Source organism: Hipposideros armiger, unplaced genomic scaffold (assembly GCF_001890085.2).
Source record: "Hipposideros armiger isolate ML-2016 unplaced genomic scaffold, ASM189008v1 scaffold_735, whole genome shotgun sequence".
In the NCBI taxonomy this organism is placed as follows: domain Eukaryota; kingdom Metazoa; phylum Chordata; class Mammalia; order Chiroptera; family Hipposideridae; genus Hipposideros; species Hipposideros armiger.
This window is the reverse complement of record NW_017732085.1, coordinates 363,852-382,608: the sequence shown is the minus strand read 5'-3', so window position 1 is coordinate 382,608 and position 18,757 is coordinate 363,852. Positions and strand designations below refer to the sequence as shown.

Sequence of the window (18,757 nt, the reverse complement as noted above, 5' to 3'; positions counted from 1 at the left end):
AAACAAAAAAACATGTCCCAAATAAAAGAACACAAAAAGCCTCCAGAAATGGAACTGAATGAAATGGAGACAACCAACCTACCAGAAACAGAGTTTAAAACACTGACATAAGAATGCTAAAGGAACTTAGTGAGAATTTCAACAAAGAAACAGCAAGCATAAAAAAAGGACATAGAAACCATAAAAATGAACCAGTCAGAAATAAAGAATGCAATAACTTCAATGAAGAATACACTAGAAAGAATCAACAGATTAGATGAAGCAGAGGATCGAATCAGTGATTTAAAAGACAAGGCAGCAGGATATACCCAATCAGAACAACAAAAAGAAAAAAAGAATAAAAAACAATGACTATAGTTTAAGGGACCTGTGGGACAACATCAAGCTTAACAATATTAGCATCATAGGAGTACCAGAATAAGAGAGGGAGCAAGGGATTGAGAACCTAGTTGAAGAAATAATGACCAAAAACTTCCCCAACCTAGTGAAACAGACATACATGCCCAGAAAAGGCACAAGTCCCAAACAAGATGAACCCAAACAGGCCCACAACAAGACACAGCATACTTAAAATGGCAAAGGTTAAAGACAAAGAGAATCCTAAGAGCAGCAAGAGTAAGACAAGTAGTTACTCATAAGGGAGAGTTCCCATGAGACCATCAGCTGATTTCTCAACAGAAACTTTGCAGGCCAGAAGGGGGTGGCAGAAAATATTCAAAGTGATGGAAAACAAGGACCTACAACCAAGACTATTCTACACAGCAAGGCTATCATTTAAAATTGAAGAAGAGATAAAGAGATTACCAGACGAGAAAAAGCTAAAGGACTTCAATACCACCAAGCCAGCATTGCAGGAAATGTTAAAAGGGTTTAAGCTGAAGAAAGGAGAAACAAACAAACGAAGATCAAAAATATGAGTAACAAAATGGCAATAACTATGTACCTATCAATAATCACTTTAAATTGAAATGGATTAAATGCTTCAATCAAAAGACATAAGCTGAAAAAAAAATTTAAAAAATTAATAACTTCTTGTTTAATTCCAAAAATTTGCGGGGTGACTGGTTAGCTCAGTTGGTTAGAGTGTGGTGCTAATAACACCAAGGTTGCCGGTTTGATTCCCGCAAGGATCACTGAGAGTTGCGCCCTCCTTAAAAAAAAAAATAAAATTTAAAAGACATAAGCTGAGTGGATAAGAAAACAAGACCTGAGGGCCGGCCGAGTGGCTCAGTTGGTTAAGAGCTCGCCCAAGAGTGTGAGCTCTGAGCAACAGGGTAGCGGTTTGATTCCCACATGGACCTGAGCTGAGCTCCCGCTGAGCTGCCAACAGGTAGCAGGGTGGCTCAGCTAAAAAAAAAAAAAAAATCAATGAAACCAAGAACTGTTTTTTTTGAAAACTGACAAACCTGTAACCAGACTCATCAAGAAAAAGAGAAGACCCAAATAAATAAAAGGAGAAATGAAGGAAGAGAAGTAACAACAGACACTACAGAGATACAAAAAATTTTAAGAAAATACTACAAGCAACTATATGCCAACAAATTAGACAATCTGAAGAAAATGGATAAATATTCTAGAAGCATAACATCTTCCAAGGCTGAATCAAGAAGAAACAAAAAATCCGAACAGATCAATTACTACCAACGACATTGAATCCGTAATCAACAAGCTCACAACAAACAAAAGCCCTGGACCCAATGGCTTTATGGGTGAACCAAACATTCAAAAAAGAATTAACACCTATTTTCCGCAAACTATTCCAAAAAATCTAGGAGGAGGGAAGGCTCCCAAGCTCATTATAGGAGGCCACCATTACACTGATCCCAAAACCAGACATAGACACTACAAAAAAAAAAGAGAAAACTATAGGCCGATATCCCTAATGAACATAAATGCAAAAATCCTCAATAAAATATTAGCAAAACAAAATCAGCAATACATTAAAAAGATCATACACCACGATCAAGTGGGATTCATTCCTAGTATGCAGGGTTGGCTCAATATCTGCAAATCAATTAACATGGTACATCACATAAACAAAATGAAAAATAAAAATCATGGTCATATCAATAGAAAAAGCATTTGACAAAATCCAGCATCCATTTACGATAAAAACTCTCAGCAAAGTGGGAATGGAGGAAACATATCTTAACATAATAAAGGCCATATATGACAAACCTACAGCTAACAGCATACTCAATGGAGAAAAGTTCAAAGCATTCCCCTTAAGATCAGGATCAAGACACTTTCATCACTTTTATTCAGCATAGTATTGGAAGTTCTAGCCACAGCAATCAGACAAGAAAAAGAAATAAAAGGCACCCAATTCAGACAGGAAGAAGTAAAACTGTCATTTTCAGGTAACATACTATACACAGAGAACCCCAAAGATTCAACCAAAAAACTGTTAGAACTTATAAATGAATTTTGTAAAGTAGCACGATACAAAATTAATATTCATAAATTGGCTGCATTTTTATACACCAATAATGAACTATCAGAAAGAGAAATTAAGAAAAACAATCCCATTTACAATTGCATAAAAAAATAAAATAGGAATAAATTTACCCAAGGAAGAGACCTCTACTCAGAAAATTATAAGACATTGAAGAGAGAATTTAAAGAAGATACAAATATATGGAAACATATACCATACTCATGAATAGGAAGAATTAATATAGTTAAAATGTCCATACTTCCCAAAGCAAAATATAGATTCAATGCAATCCCTATCAAAATGCCAATGACATTTTTCACAGAACTAATATAAATAATCCTAAAATTAATATAGAACCATAAAAGACTCCGAATAACCATGACAATCCTGAGAAATAAGAACAAAGCAGGAGGTATCACAGTACCTGATATCAAATTATACTACAAGGCTATAATCAAAACAGCATTGTATTGGTATAAAAACAGACACATATATCAGTGGAACAGAATACAGAGCCCAGAAATAAATCCATGCCTATGTGGTCATTTAATCTGTGACAAAGGAAGCAAGAATTTACATTCTGGTAAAGAATCTATTTAATAAATGGTGCTGGGAAAACTAAACAGATACATGCAAAAAAAAAATGAAACTAGACCATCTTTTTATGCCATATACAAGAATAAACTCAAAATGGATTAAAGACTTAAATGTAAGACCCCAAACCCTAGAATTCCTAGAAGGAAATATAGGAAGCAAACTCTCAGACATTACCCTTAGTAACATTTTTACTGATATATCCCCTTGGGCTAGGGAAACAAAAGAAAAAATAAACAAATGGGAGTACATCAAACTAAAATCACAGCAAAGGAAACCATCAACAAAACAAAAAGGACACCCTACTGAATGGGAGAAGATATTCACCAATGATACATCCACTAAGGGGTTAATATCCAAAATTTATTAAAAAATTCATACAACTCAACACCAAAAACACAATCGAATTAAAAAATAGGCATTTTTAGAATGAAATGAAGAGACATTTCTCCAAAGCGGGCATACAGATGGCCAATAGACATGAAAAGATGCTCAACATCATTAATCATCAGAGAAATGCAAATAAAAACCACAATGAGATACCACCTCACTCCTGTCAGAATGGCTATCACCAATAAATGAACAAACAAGTGTTGGCAAGGATATAGAGAAAAGGGAACCCTTGTGCACTGTTGGTGGGATTGTAAATTGATGCAGGCACTATGGAAAACAGTATGGAGGTTCCTCAAAACATTAAAAATAGAACTACCTTATGACCCAGCAGTTCCACTACTGGGCATTTATCCAAAGTAATCCAAAACACTGATTCGAAAAAGTAATATGCACCTCTATGTTACAGCAGCGCTATTCATAATATCCAAGATATGGAAACAACTGAAATACCCATCAATAGATGATTGGATAAACAAACTGTGGTACATTTATACAATGGAGTATTACTCGGCTATAAAATAGAATGAAATCTTACCATTTGCACCAACATGGATGGATCTAGAGGATACTATGTTAAGTGAAATAAGTCAGACTGAGAAAGATAAATACCATATGATCTCACTTATGTGTGGAGTCTAAAGAACAGAATAAACGAGCAAACAAAATAGAAACAGACTCAGAGATACAGATGATTGCTAGACGGTTGCTAGATCGAGGGGTGTTTGGGGATGGGGGAGAAGGTGAAGGGATTAGAAAGTACAAATTGGTAGTCACAAAATAGTCACAGGGATGTGAAATACAGTATGGGAAATATAATCAATAATGTTGTAAAGATTATGTAGGGTGTCAGATGGGTACTGGGCTTATGGGGGGATCACGTCATAGACTGTGTAGATGCCTGACTACTGTTCTGTACACCTGCAGGTGATGTACAATAAGATTAAATGTCACCTATAATTAAATATACATATTTAATTATTATTTATTTATTATGTATTATTATCAACATACAATTAATTATATATATTTAATTAAATATATATTATATATAGTCATGGTATACAAAGTACAACATAGGGAATATAGTCAGGGATATTGTAATAGGTATGTACGATGTTAGAGGAGTAGTAGACTTGGGGGGGTTATCACTTTGTGAGGGCTATAATTGTCTAATCATTATGTTGTTTTGTACACCTGAAAAAACAAAAACAAAAACACAAAACTATGTTTCAAGAAAACTCTTCTGAAAAAAAAATTTTTTTTATAAGGGCTTGAAATTACATATTGAAAGGGCATCCCATGTACCTAGGAAAACTGACTCAGAAGAAACACTTGATTAAAATTACTGTACTCTGAAGAAAAAGAAAAAAATATTTTGAGCATTCAGACAAAACATTAAAGTCCCTTATAAGGGAAAGAAAAATTGTCTTCAGACTTTTCAATAATGTGCATATGCTAGAAAATCATTGAGAAAATTTAAGATATTCAACATAAGAAAATGAGAGCCATGTTTTATTACCAGGAAGTGGATTTTCAAGTATAAAGGCCACTAATAAACTTATGAACACATATGAACTCAGGGAATATTATTCCCATAAGCCCTTCCTGAGAAATCAACTGGAGTAGTTCTCAAAGTGTGGTCCCTGAGCTTCTTTCAGGAATCTGTGAAGTTAAAACAAATTTCATAAAAATACTAAGACATTATTTGCCTTTTTCGTCATGTTAACATTTGCACAATGGATAGACAAAGCAAGGCAAGGCCTCACCTGTTCTAATAGTCACTGCAGTCTTCTCTGCTATATTTACATACTGGGAAAAATGTGAGTTTTACTTAAGAATGAAGAAGCTGTAAAAAAGTATCAACTGTACTAAACCTTAAAATCTAAGTACTATACATGTCTTTTGAATATTCTGTGTGATGAGGTGGGAAGTACACATAGAGACCTTAAACTATAGCTATTCAGAATTGGGTATTTGGAAAGTATTTTTTTGAAAATGAAAGAAGTGAGCCCATCATTTCAATTTCCAAGGTTGCCACTGATCAAATTCAAGTTTCAAGTGGAAATTAGAATTTGGGAAGACTTCTATCCATTACTGTAAGCTTGACGCCTTCCCAACACCCAAAGATTCCTCATGAGAAGGGTGGTGATATTTATGAATATGACATTTTAAGTATTTTTAAATGAAATATATCAACATTTGGAAAAGCTAAAAATCTCAGTGAACCATTATTTTCCACATGACCAAGGCATGATGTTACAAAATCATCTATGAGCAAAGATCCATTCAAAACAGGCAGTAGCCCAATGGATTTCAATGTAACTGAGTACAAAAAAATTCATTGGTATGTCATTAGATTTCATATGCAACTAACTTTAAGAAACCACCATTTCTTAGTCTCAGAGACACAGAGGAAAAACTGAGCATGGCTAGTTGGGAGGGAGTGGGGATGAAGGAGAAGGGGAAAGGACGAGACGATACAAATTGGTAACTATAATATGGACTCAGGGATAGAAAAGACAGTCTGGGGAATATAATCAATAATGTTGTAAATATTTTTTAGGGGGCCAGCTGGACTCATGTCTTGTTAAGGAGACCATTTCATAGTCGGTGTAGAGGCCTGACCACCACACTGTATTTCTGAAGCTGATGTTGAATAATATTGTATGTCAAATACAATTATATATACATATAGTCACAGGACGTGGAGTAGAGTGTGGGAATGGAGCCAATGGAATTGTAATAGATAAGTATTATATCGGGGGTGAAGGGCAGTAGATGGGGGAGGGGGGTTATTTCTGTGTGAAGGATGAAAAGAATAAATATTGCATTGTTCTATACACCTGAAACTAACAATTAAAAAAAAACCCCAAAAACCATTTCTTGAGTTTTGATGTATCAAAAGCATCAAAGAAGAATATCTTCAATTATCTGAAAAGTCTATTAAAATATTTCTCACTTCCCTCTTTTCCAACTATTTTTCTGTATTAGGCCAGATTTTTTTTCACACATCAAAACAATATATTACAACAGATTGAATATAGAAGCAGATATGAGAATCTAGTTGTTTTCTATTAAGCCAGACATTAAAGAGCTTTGGAAAAAATGTAAAACAGTGCCACTCTTCTCCCACACAAAATTTTTTTTTAATATAGTTATTTTCTATAAAAATATATTATTATATTAACATGTAATGAGTTCTTTATTTTAAAATGGAAAAATAAATTAGTATTTTAAAAATTTCTGTTCAAATTTCTAATATATAAATATAGATATGATTAAACAAAAGCTCTTTGGGTGGGGTCTTCAATAAGTTTTTCAGTAATATAAATGGGTTGGTCTTAAGATCAAAAAGTTTGAGAAATTCTGTACTAGTAGATGAGCTTCACACAAACAAAATGATTGGAGAAACATCGACATGAAGGACTAGTGCTGGGTATTAAATCTACATTTAGCTGTGGAAACCAAGACTAAATACAAATGATAGTTTTAGAATAAGAGCATAGCTGGTTGCTCTCTCAATGCATCTACAGCACGACCATCCAAAATTGGAAAGATAACAGGGAAAGGATGTAATAAGTACAATATACTCACCAATTGTGTTGTAGTTACTGAGAATAAAAGCATACCATTTTTAACTGACATACTGGAATATATGCAGAAGGGGGAGAAGAGGCTATAAGCTAAGTTTAGTATCACTGATAACAGGGAATCAATAGACAATATCCTAAAAAAAACGGAGGACTAGGGATATTATATAAAAATTTTAATATAAAGAGATTAAAATAAAAATATAAACCTTTCTAAATACCAACAATTATACCGAAACTGAGAATAAAAGCAAACAAAACAGCTACTTATTTTTAAAAAACAACAACACCAAAATAAACAAGGGAACAATAAACTATTAAAAATTTTTAATGGTCATCTATAGCGTAAAAAGGACAAGGAAGAATCTAAACTTCTTTGAATATACTTTGTTTTATAGATTTGTCTTTGGAACCATATACTTTTTTTTACAAAATTACAAAATAAAATCAATTTAGAAAGGTAATCTTTCTAAATTAAAAATAAAGTAAAACAAATGTAGCTAAATGATTAGATTCAGTTGGTGGCATAACTAAAGGGAACAAAGAACCACTTCAGAGACTCTCATCAATTTGGTCCTGGACCCTATGAGGTTAACTGACTGATAAGTCTCGGCATTAGACGGTGGCAGAATCAGTATTTGAAACCAGGTCTATACGACACCTAAAGATTGTGCTCCATCACCTCCCACAGAAACCTAGTCACCCATGAAATAGAAAACAATCAGGATGAAAACAACACACTAGATATTTTAAGTCAGAATTAAAAATAAAAAACATATCACAAAAGAGCTTTGGAACATGAGCAATTTTAAGAGATGTAAGAACCACAGTTGTGTTGCCAAGGGGAGGTTATGACAGTGTTTGAGTGATGAACAAACACTCTGAGACGGGAGGGTCTTTGAAAATGGGCCAAATATAGTGATGACCAAAGTCCCTACCCACGTGAGTGGGATGAGCCAGTGCTGGGAAAGTGATCTGAGAGCCCCACTGAGGACGTGAAGTTCTAATGCATGACTGAGCAATGCAGGCAGCCAACCAGGAAGCTGAGTGTGTATGAATACCGCTGAGTGTTATAATCAAATGAAATATAGAGCAAAGTTCACGTAAGCGTGTTTAATAACATGCTTCCTCTCTATTGAGTTACACAATTCAGCTTGAGTGCTTTGCCTCCTGGCATGTGTAGCTGTAATTAACACTACTTTTTACACAGCCAAACAAAATATGTCTGGGAGAGAGAGGAATGGGGCAGGGCTGGGACTCAGAAGCGGTAACTGGTTAGTGGGTCCTGCTGCTCCCACCTCTGTCTGAAGCCCCTGGTGACCGTCTCCCCTTCCCCTCACCCTGGGCATGCTTGTGACTCTCATGGGCCTTCTAGGGAGCCTCCTCAGTCTCCCCAAGGCAGTTCTGCCCCGACCTGTCCTTCACCAACAGAAGGTCACCTCCCTAGCAAACCAGGGTCACAGCATTGCAAGGAGAAGTCTGTGCCGTAGCAAGTATCTCCTGCTGTACCTAGATCAACATCTTTGGTGTCATAGAAACTCAAATATAAGAAATTAACAATTAATGCAGGGCTCCAGGATGACCCTGTTCTCACCAGATCACAGCCGGAGAGCCTGTTGTCCTTACTAGATGCGAAGCAGCTAGAGGGCAAGGCACATGTTAGTCCTCTCATTTGCCTCTGAGGTCATCTAGGTACACAGGTATCACCCGAGGGAGGAAGAAAAGGCAGAATAAATAGAGACAATGGAAAGAGGGCACTAGAAAAGAAATTTTTTAAAAAGAGGCTGGAAATAGGTAGAGAGGGGAGGTAGTAAGGAAGGCAGCGGGAGCTCAGAGGGGAAGTGATGACACCGCAGACTGAAGCCATGGTGGTTAAATGAAATAATGGGGGGGGGGGACACGACACGGGACAGACACCTCATGATGTCCTGCTGCAGAAACATGCAAATGAGAAGTTAGCAGGAACTGTGTTTTCTACCTTTTCAGACCCAGATATAAGTCTTCTCCTAATCAACCTGCTCTTATTGGGCTCTTTATTTCTGCCTTGCAATTTTCTGTCCCCTACAGTATTTGTCCCGCAGAGCAATAAAATATAACCAGTTTAATCAGTGTGAGAGAAGGCCAAAAAGAGTCAGTGGAACACCTAAACCAGTTGATATGTAGTTATATATGCAGATTAATGATGTCGTTGTACCTTTATAATAGCTACGAGATGGATGCCTTTGAGGTTCTGTTTATGAATAACAATTACAATGGAACATCTGTGGTGTTTGAAAACATGGCTTATGTACACAACTTTTCACAGAAACTGAAGCCAGCTGCAGTTAATCCACATCCAGGGAGCCACAGGCTGCTCTGGGGCGACATCACCCAGGTGACATCAGGAAGACTGACATTTACCTGGATGCTCTGAGGGCCAGAGCATGCTTCTGACTCTGCCCTTGGCCTTGGACTGCTAGAGACCAAATCGTATCTAGTGACTGGATTTCTTTTAGCTTTAAAGATGAAAGATGTGCATGCAAAATAGAATGAGACTATTTAAAGCTCCTGGCCACATTCACAAATATATTGAGATACAGAACTGGCTCAATTTCCATTTCATCAGGGACATGGTGTCCCTAAAAAGAGATTGAACTCTCAGCAGGAGATTTTCACCACCGTCTCGCAAAAAGGTGATTTTGGGCATTTTCCATTCACATTGCTCAATCTGAAGTGAACTGAAACAAGCCGCATGAAGCCCCACCTGTCTCCCCGGAGACCTGGAGCCGCTGGCCATTGCAGAAGGCGCCCCGGCCTCTCCGGCCAGTGTATAGCCGCTCCTCTGTGCAGTGGTAAATCACTCCAAATTCAAGCTGTGGGGGGTGAAGGCAGGACAGAAAACAAATGCTGTTCACTTATTGGACATAGAAAATAATACAGTAATTCACAGGTGAAAGTGTTCTAGATGTTCTGACTAATACAGTGACGATGTGATAGAAAATACCTTTCAAAAGGGAATTTAAAAAATCAGCATCTAGATTCAAAAACTAGACCTGGACATGAAAGCAAACTTTCTTTTTTAAAATAACTATTTAAAAATATACGAAAACTAATAAAACTATATTAAAAAATTAACATCATAATTAAGCATTAGTAACTGAAAGTTACTAAAAAAAGCTTAATAGTTTAGAAAGGGTTTTTTTTTCTGGGGGAAAAAAGGCCACTTGTGACTCTAATCAAACTCCACAAGAAGCCCTCAAAATTGCTGATGTGTGAAGAATGAAGAATGCATTTATTTGTAATGCCAACAGGATCACAGAACCCAAGGACAGCCTGAGGAAGACAGATGTGATTCACCAAAAGGGGCTCATCCCTGAACAGGCGAGTGCTAACCAGCAGCCACACTGTCATAAATCAGTGGACGAGGCCTTGGATCACAGCCTCCTAATAAGGGACAGTGAAAAGAAGAGAAGGGCGTGAAAAAAAATGCTACTTGACACACACATGATTTTGTGTCTTTCCTCTACTGACTTCTCACTATTCAGGGTTAACAACAGCAAGTGTGTTCGGTCTGGGGGTTAGCCAAGTATTCATCTCTCTGGAAAATGGAGACCCAGGACAAATGCCTCGGGAAAGTCTCGGCCAGCCAGGGCTGAGCTCGACCACAGTGGAAGGGACTACCCAACCTACAGGAATAGGATTTATTTCTGGGAAGGATCGTTCAGTCAGCACTTACCAAGGGCCTATAGCCTTCCAGCAATACTTAACCATCCTCCCGCCTCCACTACCCTGGTGTAAAGGACTTCCCAAATCCAGGTCAATCCTATGCCTCGGGGAGCCTGTGGAGGGTGGCCTGTGCCCCTGGGTCGAGCAGGTGGCCTGGAGGTCGTTGCTGGCATGAGGAAATGGTGAGTAGAAGTGGGTCACTCCCCATGACCGGGGACCCTCTGCTACAAGCCCAGGCCAACTGTGTGCAGTCACACACACCAGACCCATCATAGGCTGCAGCATTTTGCCCCCCACCTCTCAGTTACTAACACGGCCACCCTCTGAGGTGACTGCTCAACCCCCTACTCTGTTTAATGACAACATTTAACAGAGAAATGAGTAATTAACTCCTTACCCAAATTTCAATATTAAAATTCTTGCTTATTTTTAACTTAAGTACTTTTACATGAGTATAAACTTCTCTCAGTTTCCATGCTAGGGAATCTATGCTAACACAGGATTAAGATGAAAAAATGGTGTTCTAAAGGAGGGCTGCTTTGGAAAAACACTGAGCCCCCGGTGCTATTTAAACATAACTGTAGTAACTACAAGGAAATTAAGGCTTTGCAAGTGTTGTTGCTTAAATTGACTAATAAAACTTAAGCCTCGATCCCACATCTTTGTTGCAGGCCCTGTGATGTTGCTTAGTTCCAAGGGTCTACACGAATCTGCCACAGCAACATTCTCACATTAACAGCTAGAGGAAGATGAAGAATAGAATACTGGGATTAAAAATGTCCTCCAAAAATAGGAGCTCTTTTTGTGTATGACTAGATCACACGCCCCAGGGGTCAGATGGAGATTAATTTAGATAATTTCCTCAGAACTTCCCCTTCCACCGTTGCATCACATAAGACCATGGAGGAAACAGGGCCAGCCATGGAGCCCCAAGCCTACACACCCTAAAACTGGTTTGCATTTGTTTACTTTCTCAGATTTGAAAAACACATACTTGGATTTACTAGTCATGATTAAGACACATGACAAGGAGAGAAAAACAGAAGTTCAGAGGTTGAAACTAAAAAGGAAGATGACTAAACGAAACGTGAACTGGAGCCCTGGAGACGATGTCCCAGGGGCCCCACCCAACATATACCTCTTGGTTTACAGCAAATCCAATGCTTACTGCCACGGTTGGAAATCTGCAAAGGAAACCGGAATGGTTTACACTTTAAAACATAAATGGCCTCATGCAAATCAACATGCAAACTCTTAGGAGCCTCTGTGTGGCTGTGCAGCATCACTCAAGGCACAGAAGGACCTTTCTACAGTGTGGCTGAGTTTGTTTTTTTAAAAAGTTACTTCCCACAATTAGACTAACTGCTTCCAAGACAAACAGGCTTAGCTCACCATGTTGTAAGATAGCTGACCTTGAAAGCAAGCAGTATTCTAAAAGGCTTATAAGATTGATGTAATTCAACAATGACCAAGTACCCGGTTGAGGATTGTAATAATCAGCTTTCTGGTTCTCAGAGACCTAAACGGACAGCTGAGCCCTCCAGAAAGGCCAGACCCATATCCCAGGTAGGGTGAGGAGGGGCCTCTGGGAGGCGACATTGCAGGCCCCAGGCCACAGCGTCCACTCAGAGGCTGGGTCTGGGTAATACCATCTCTCCTTGCCTCGTCTCCTGCGTGAGCACCCAAGCTGCCAACAGCGTGCATGGGCCACAGCGGTCAAAGGCTGGCTATGACACTGCAGTTTGCCTGCGTTTTTATTTTGTGATTTTTGTTGTTCCTGCTCTGTGTCTTCAAAATAATCTCTCCTTTATGGGAAAAGCATCAGAGTTTAACAACTAGTAGGAAAAGAAAAGGCTGGATACTGCTAACTTACAGGAAAACCACAAAACCAGTCACACATGGATCTGAGCCCTGACTGCCAAGGTGGTGGCCGTGTGGCACTGTTGTCCCTGATGGCTGGCTCACTGAGTAAATGCACTGTGCGCCAGCCTAGGTTTTAGTTCCGACTCTCAGAAGAGTTTTCTCCCACTTGGCTTTAGTCCCAACATTGTTGGACATAAGGGCCAACAGGTCTTATCTGACCTAGAGTGGCTAAAGGCTTCCGGATGTCTGTAGGTCATGAGAATTGCTACAGCTGTGGCCTTGACAATGTTGTGGAACTATAAGGGTCAGCACCACAGTTCGTTCTCCAACTGATGCTCTTCTCCAAGTTTTCTCTCTGGCCTCACATTCCCCTTGGCCCTGGGTCCACTGGTGCCCATGAAAAGCCCTCAGGTGCACAGGTAGCCTTCTCCACACCATGGGGCTCAGCCTGCCCTGTCCGTATTACCAGCACACTGGAATGGTGAGCAAGACAGAAGTAACAGGTGCTCCACTCAGCAAAGACACCTAAGAGGGGAGACCTGTGATTCCACATGAACTCCCTAGAGGAGTGTCAAGCTTATAGTCTGGTGACGCTGTTGTTGTCACCAGATGGCACTATGCGATTGCCTCAGAAAGGATCACTTGTGTGGGCATGACTGACTGAATTCTTAAGATAACCCACATTTAGAAAAGACTGATGACTAATATGCTGTATCAGAATTACTTTACATACTTACATATAAACATACTGTCTGAGGTAACACATAAGAGGATAGCACCAGGAGCAAGGACCCTGTCAACTGGCTGTGCTCGCACTTTCTTACTTTAAGTAAGGAAACGAAGCATTTCCTCATCATCTATGGCAGGGGCTCTCAAAGTGTGGTCTAAGAATGCAGATCCACGGGCTACCCAACCTACTGAATGGGGACCTGGGGATGGGCCAGGAACTTGTGTCAACCAGCCATCTGGGCACTCTATGCATGTTTCTATTGGAGAACCACCCTCTGGGAACCACGTCATATTCAGTGCCCTCAGTCCTGGACAAGTGGGTACAGCTCCTACAGCCCCATTGGTCAGCTTCTGGGGCCAGGTCCCCCTCACCTCCCTGGACTCTGCAGATCACTTCCCTTCCACTAATGGCACCTCTGACCTCCCTACAACCTACTGCTCTTTGGCTGTCATTAGCCCAATCAGATTAGGACTAGCCAGCTTCTAGTGGGTTCCTCATCCCATCTCTCATGGTGACATGAGGTTTACATGACATGAGCCACCTCTGACGATGGCTCTGGAACGTCACCCCTCATATGCCCATCTACGCCTCATGTTCCAGCAGCTGCTGGGCTGCACACACCTGCTTTCTAACCCTGTTTGCTTTTCCAGGGGTCCTTCTTAATTCAACTCAACATCTTAAAAATAATAAACACAATGGTTTTTAAACAAATGAAGATTTCTTACATGCTCTGAGAGTCTCACAAATGGAAAACATTTAAAAAAGATCAAGACTTGATCATATTTTTATGAAATTGTAAACCTATTAGCTTCCAAAAACGTTGTTTCAGAAAAGACAAGATCTTAGAGGACAGTTTGGCACTAGAATGGAGTAACCCATACTTATGCTCACCTGTGCACAAAGTTGCAAGTGCCATCAATGGGGTCGACGATCCAGGTGGGACTTAAGGTGAGCACGCACTTGGCCCCGGCAGCTGCAGCCTCTTCCGCAATGAACCTGTGGTGGGCAGGAGCGCAGCCTGAGAAAATGCACCAAGAACTCAAGACAAAGCACTTCAAACTGTTTCTGGTCTCTCAAAGACAAAGCAGACACAGTAAAGAGATTTCATTACAGGAAGAGTCTGTAATAGACCATTTTTGTTCCCATCTGTCTGCTATTCTACTTACTCAGCAGAATTTAGAAAACCCAAAGTGACACCCTAATGGAATTTTGGAAAAGCATCAGGGAGTGTGAGCTGGCCAGGCAATACAAGAAATACAGGAATGAGGAACCCTGGGAGGCAGATCTTATAAAAGTAATACTGAACTGTTTTAACTTTACTCTGGAGGTGAGAAGGTCAAGGACATATAAGAGGGAAGAGCATGAGCAACACTGGCCACAGGGCAGGGTCCAAGCTCGGGTTCTCCCGCTAGTAGTACTGTGGCCTGGAGCAGACAGCCTCACTGGACCTGAGGCATTAAATGTCACCTACAGCTGACACCTCCCAGGTCTGTACTCAGCTTGGCCTCTCCTAAACTGCAGAAAAGGTGACAACTGATGCATGCCCACCTGTCCCTGCCATAAAGGCTCAGGCTCAATGGGCGCTGATAATTCACAGAGGCCCTCTCCACTCTAGCCTCTAGCCCAGGAGCCTATGGTGGGCTGTCCCACAGGGCACTTGTGCCCCCTGGGGAACCTGAGGGAAAGGTGAGAATGGGAGGAGAGTGAGGTTAGGATAGTTGCCGGCTCCCTACCTTTCAATGACCCCCACCCACCAGTGAAAGCCTCTACTTCTCCCTTCTCCTTCAGGCTCTGGTGCCTCCTTTCCCCAATCCCTGGCAGCCTCCACTGGAGAATGGCCTGTATGCTCCCAGCCTCAGGCCCGGGCACCACCCTGTATCAGCTGTAGTGGGCCCCTGTCCCTGGACCCCTCCTTTGTAATTAGTCCTCTGTAGTCCAAGTCCTCCTGGAACGGAGCGGGCCATCTATTTCCCATTAGGAACCTAAACGATACAACCAACACCTCAAAATTAACCCGCACAAAAGGGAGCTCATGGTTGTCATTATTCATGTCTATTTCAGCAAAATGGCACTGCCAAGGACTCAGTTGCTCAGGCCAAAAACTAGGGAAGGCATCCTCAGTTCTTCCCTCTTGTCCTCCTTCTTCCAACCGTGCACACAGGCTTGACACAGCATGATGAAATTCATTCAGGTATCGGTGTGTGCATCACAGCCGCCCCCTACAAGCTGGTATCCCTGCAAAGCTGGTCTCTGCTTATATCTTCTGGAGCTGCTCCTGGTAGTAAAGAACATATTCTATCTAAAGCAGATAGGACAGTGCTTTGTACACAAGTGCTTGGTACATGTCCCTAATTGTCACAGAGCCAGGTTCCCCAAGGGTGGGGCCTCTGCTCCAGCACTGCTTTGTCACCAGGAACTGGTCTGTGGCAGGTACTGAGCAAATATTTGTTTTATGTGTGAATACAAGGCCCTGCTGAGAGGTTTTCCATTAACTTTTCATGTCATGTTCATGTCTGTATTACAGAAAAAGGAGACCTGAAGGCAATACATTTTTACTAAGAAGGAAATAGAAGTGAAAAACGAGAAATGCTTCATGACCTATTGCTGGCATTTGCTGGTCAGTTGTGGTCATCAGGCAGCTGCTCAGCCCCGATGTCAAAGGCTAAGAGGTCAGAGCACTGGGAAGGCTGCTTCCCCTCAGCCTCAAGGTGCTCCTGGAAACCACTTTCCCCAGAGGAACCATGTGTCCTAAGATTTCACATCAATGAAGTTGCAGATGAGATCAACATCGTACCATAAATGAAAAGACCGAAGTGGAAACCTCTGTAACTGCTCTGTCCAATACAGTAGCCACTAGCTATCTGTGGCTGTTTAAATTTAAATAATTTAAATAAAATTTTAAAAAATTAAAAAGTCAGTTCCTTCATCTCACATTTCAAATGCTCACTAGTCACATGAGGCTAGAGGCTATCAAAGTGGACAGTGCTGACAGAACATTGCTGTCTTTGCAGGAAGTTCTGTGGGTTAGTGTCCTGTCTGTAACACTGTGAAATACGAACAAGTGCCCTGCATCCTGATGTCACTTTTCAGTCAATGACAGTGCTTCTGCATGCACTGTATCTCATCTCATCTGGTCCTGACAACTCTGGAATCATTATTTCCATTTCACAGATTATGAAATTCATGCTCTATATGCACACACAGTAATTTAGCCCCCTCCATCATATAAATTACCTGGACACGCATCAGTATGTATGATGAGTGTACATACATCATTTTCATTGGCATCACCACCTTCTCCTCACTGTGGTCCCACAAAGAAACAGGAGCAGGCAAAGCATTGAGGTTGGGGAGCACTAACTGAGACATCTGAGACATTCACACCCTGAAAAATGACGGCTGTGCAGGAAAGCTTGGGTGAGCACCATCTGCCCCCAGAAGCTTAAGATCTAGAGTGCAACCACATGGAATATAAATCTGGTTCCTTGCTTTTGTCTGCTTTGCATCCCCTCCTCCTGCTGAGAACTGCCTCCCTACCATCACTTCCCTCCATGGACTATTGGGTCCTTTGGATCACATAATCCAGGCAGGCAAGTCTAGATGAAACAAATGGCATGGTGAAAGACATAGAGAAGTCAGAGGAGCCAAACCCAGCAGGGTGCGGCCAGGCAGTGAAGCCCAAATTCCTAACCTCAGCAGAAACACAGGTAATGTGCACGAAGAACCGCTCCACTTAGCTGATGATTAAACGTGGCATTAACTGTGCTTAGTTTTCTCAGCCAGAGATTTAAGGAATTAAATCTGTTTTCAATGTCTTCTTCTGTAGCTACATGATTCTCCCCTGAAATGGCTTGTAATTATATCCTTACAGAAAAGGGTCCGCACCCTAAAAATACACATATTAAGGACCAAGAGCAAAGCTTAACTTGGGCACAAGGTTGATAAAGCAGTGAGAAGACATTACTAAGGTCAAGATGGGAATGGAAATGACTCACATGTAAAGATCAGTTCCCAGGAAAACTGAGGAGGAATGTGGAATGTTTTCCCTTAATAATTAAACCTGATTTTAAGTGGGAAGCTGGTATTATCAAAGTAGAAGGGAAATTATGCGGTCTCCTAAAAGGAGGAAGGGAGAGCCTCTTGCAGGACTGACATCTAACATGCATATGAGAGAGCACAGCCTGCAGTGCAAAGGCCATCCACTCCGCACACTGACGGGACGTCTTCGGAAACACAGGGCCAAGCGGTCTGTTTGTTAATTAGCAAAACATGTGGAACACAGTCTTTGGGGTTCAGCAAGCAGTTTGTTTGCAGCAGCACCCATAATGCTGCTGTTAACACAACTTTTGTTCTGCATAGCATTTCTGATGGGAGTAACTCAAAGCACTCATACTGAGCCCTGAACTTTATCAGCAGTTGGTTATTCACACCCAAGAGTTCTCTCTTTACCCAGTTGCCTAAGTGAAAGGAGATGGAAAGTACATCTATCACCTCCTTACCTACGTCATGTCTGTGGGCGACACTCTGGGGCAGGGCCTCCTGGAGGCTAACAGGGTCCACTCTTGAGGCACCAAAAATACCTCATTGGTATGTGGGGAGGGATGTAGAGTTTTTATTCATTTAAACCTGATTGTCTTTGTGTGAGGAAGCTAATACCTACAGAATGGGAGAGAACACTCTTCAGCTCTCCACAGAAAGGGGACATCAACTTGGACAAATAGAAGTGAGAAAAAAAAAAGTGAGACGTTAATGAGAGCATTGGAACATCTACTAAAAAAACAATGCACATGACTAAAATGGGGGAGCTCAAGGGCCACTTCATTACTCTACCTAATGTAGAAGAAAACAGCAACTGGGGTAAGGTTCAAAATTTGGTGACAAATTACAGTGATACGTTCTGCTGCATCATTTAACTATTTGCCTTTTTTTCTAATAGTTGCAACTTATAATTTTGACAGCCAAGTGCATCTGGGGCTTTTCTTCCTGGCTAGTTTGTTTACTCTGTGACAAGATCAGGGTCACTCTTCAGGCCACCAGGGAGCCAATTAATGTTCCTCAGCCTCATCTTCTCAAGCTACAGCCCTACCCACCCCTAGAACTCCAGTGGCTCTGCTGCCTCAGAATGATTGATACCCAGCATAAAACACAGTGGGAACATGAAGAAAATCACGTTCTAGTTGGCAGGGCTGGGAACATATTTTTTTCAAGTCCAGGACTGTGCTGGGCATACTGCAGGGCACAGGGATCACAATGGACAGGTCCCATCCAAAAGGGCCCAGAGCAGGGCAGGGCAGGCTGCTGTGGACATCGAGCCGCTCAAGCTGCTGTCATCCTTCCGTCGCCTGTTGTCAGCCCAGACAAAAGTGACAGGACAGGTATACATACACATGGTTCAGGGATGCTACTGAATATTTTCAAAGTTGTGAAACTTGGATCTAACTCAAA

The 18,757-nt window shown here is 40.9% G+C and overlaps 1 protein-coding gene across 1 annotated transcript in view; it reads right to left on the bottom strand.

Annotated features, from left to right (window-relative positions):
• The window catches only part of IMPA2 (inositol monophosphatase 2), a 51,331-nt gene that overhangs the window by 11,766 nt on the left and 20,808 nt on the right, over positions 1–18,757 (bottom strand). Inside the window, exons 3-5 of the mRNA XM_019627533.1 lie at positions 14,204–14,308; positions 11,858–11,903; positions 9,758–9,866 (exon numbers count right to left, since the gene is read on the bottom strand). Coding sequence (XP_019483078.1) covers positions 9,758–9,866; positions 11,858–11,903; positions 14,204–14,308 — 260 coding nt within the window. The remainder of the gene's footprint in view (positions 1–9,757; positions 9,867–11,857; positions 11,904–14,203; positions 14,309–18,757) is intronic.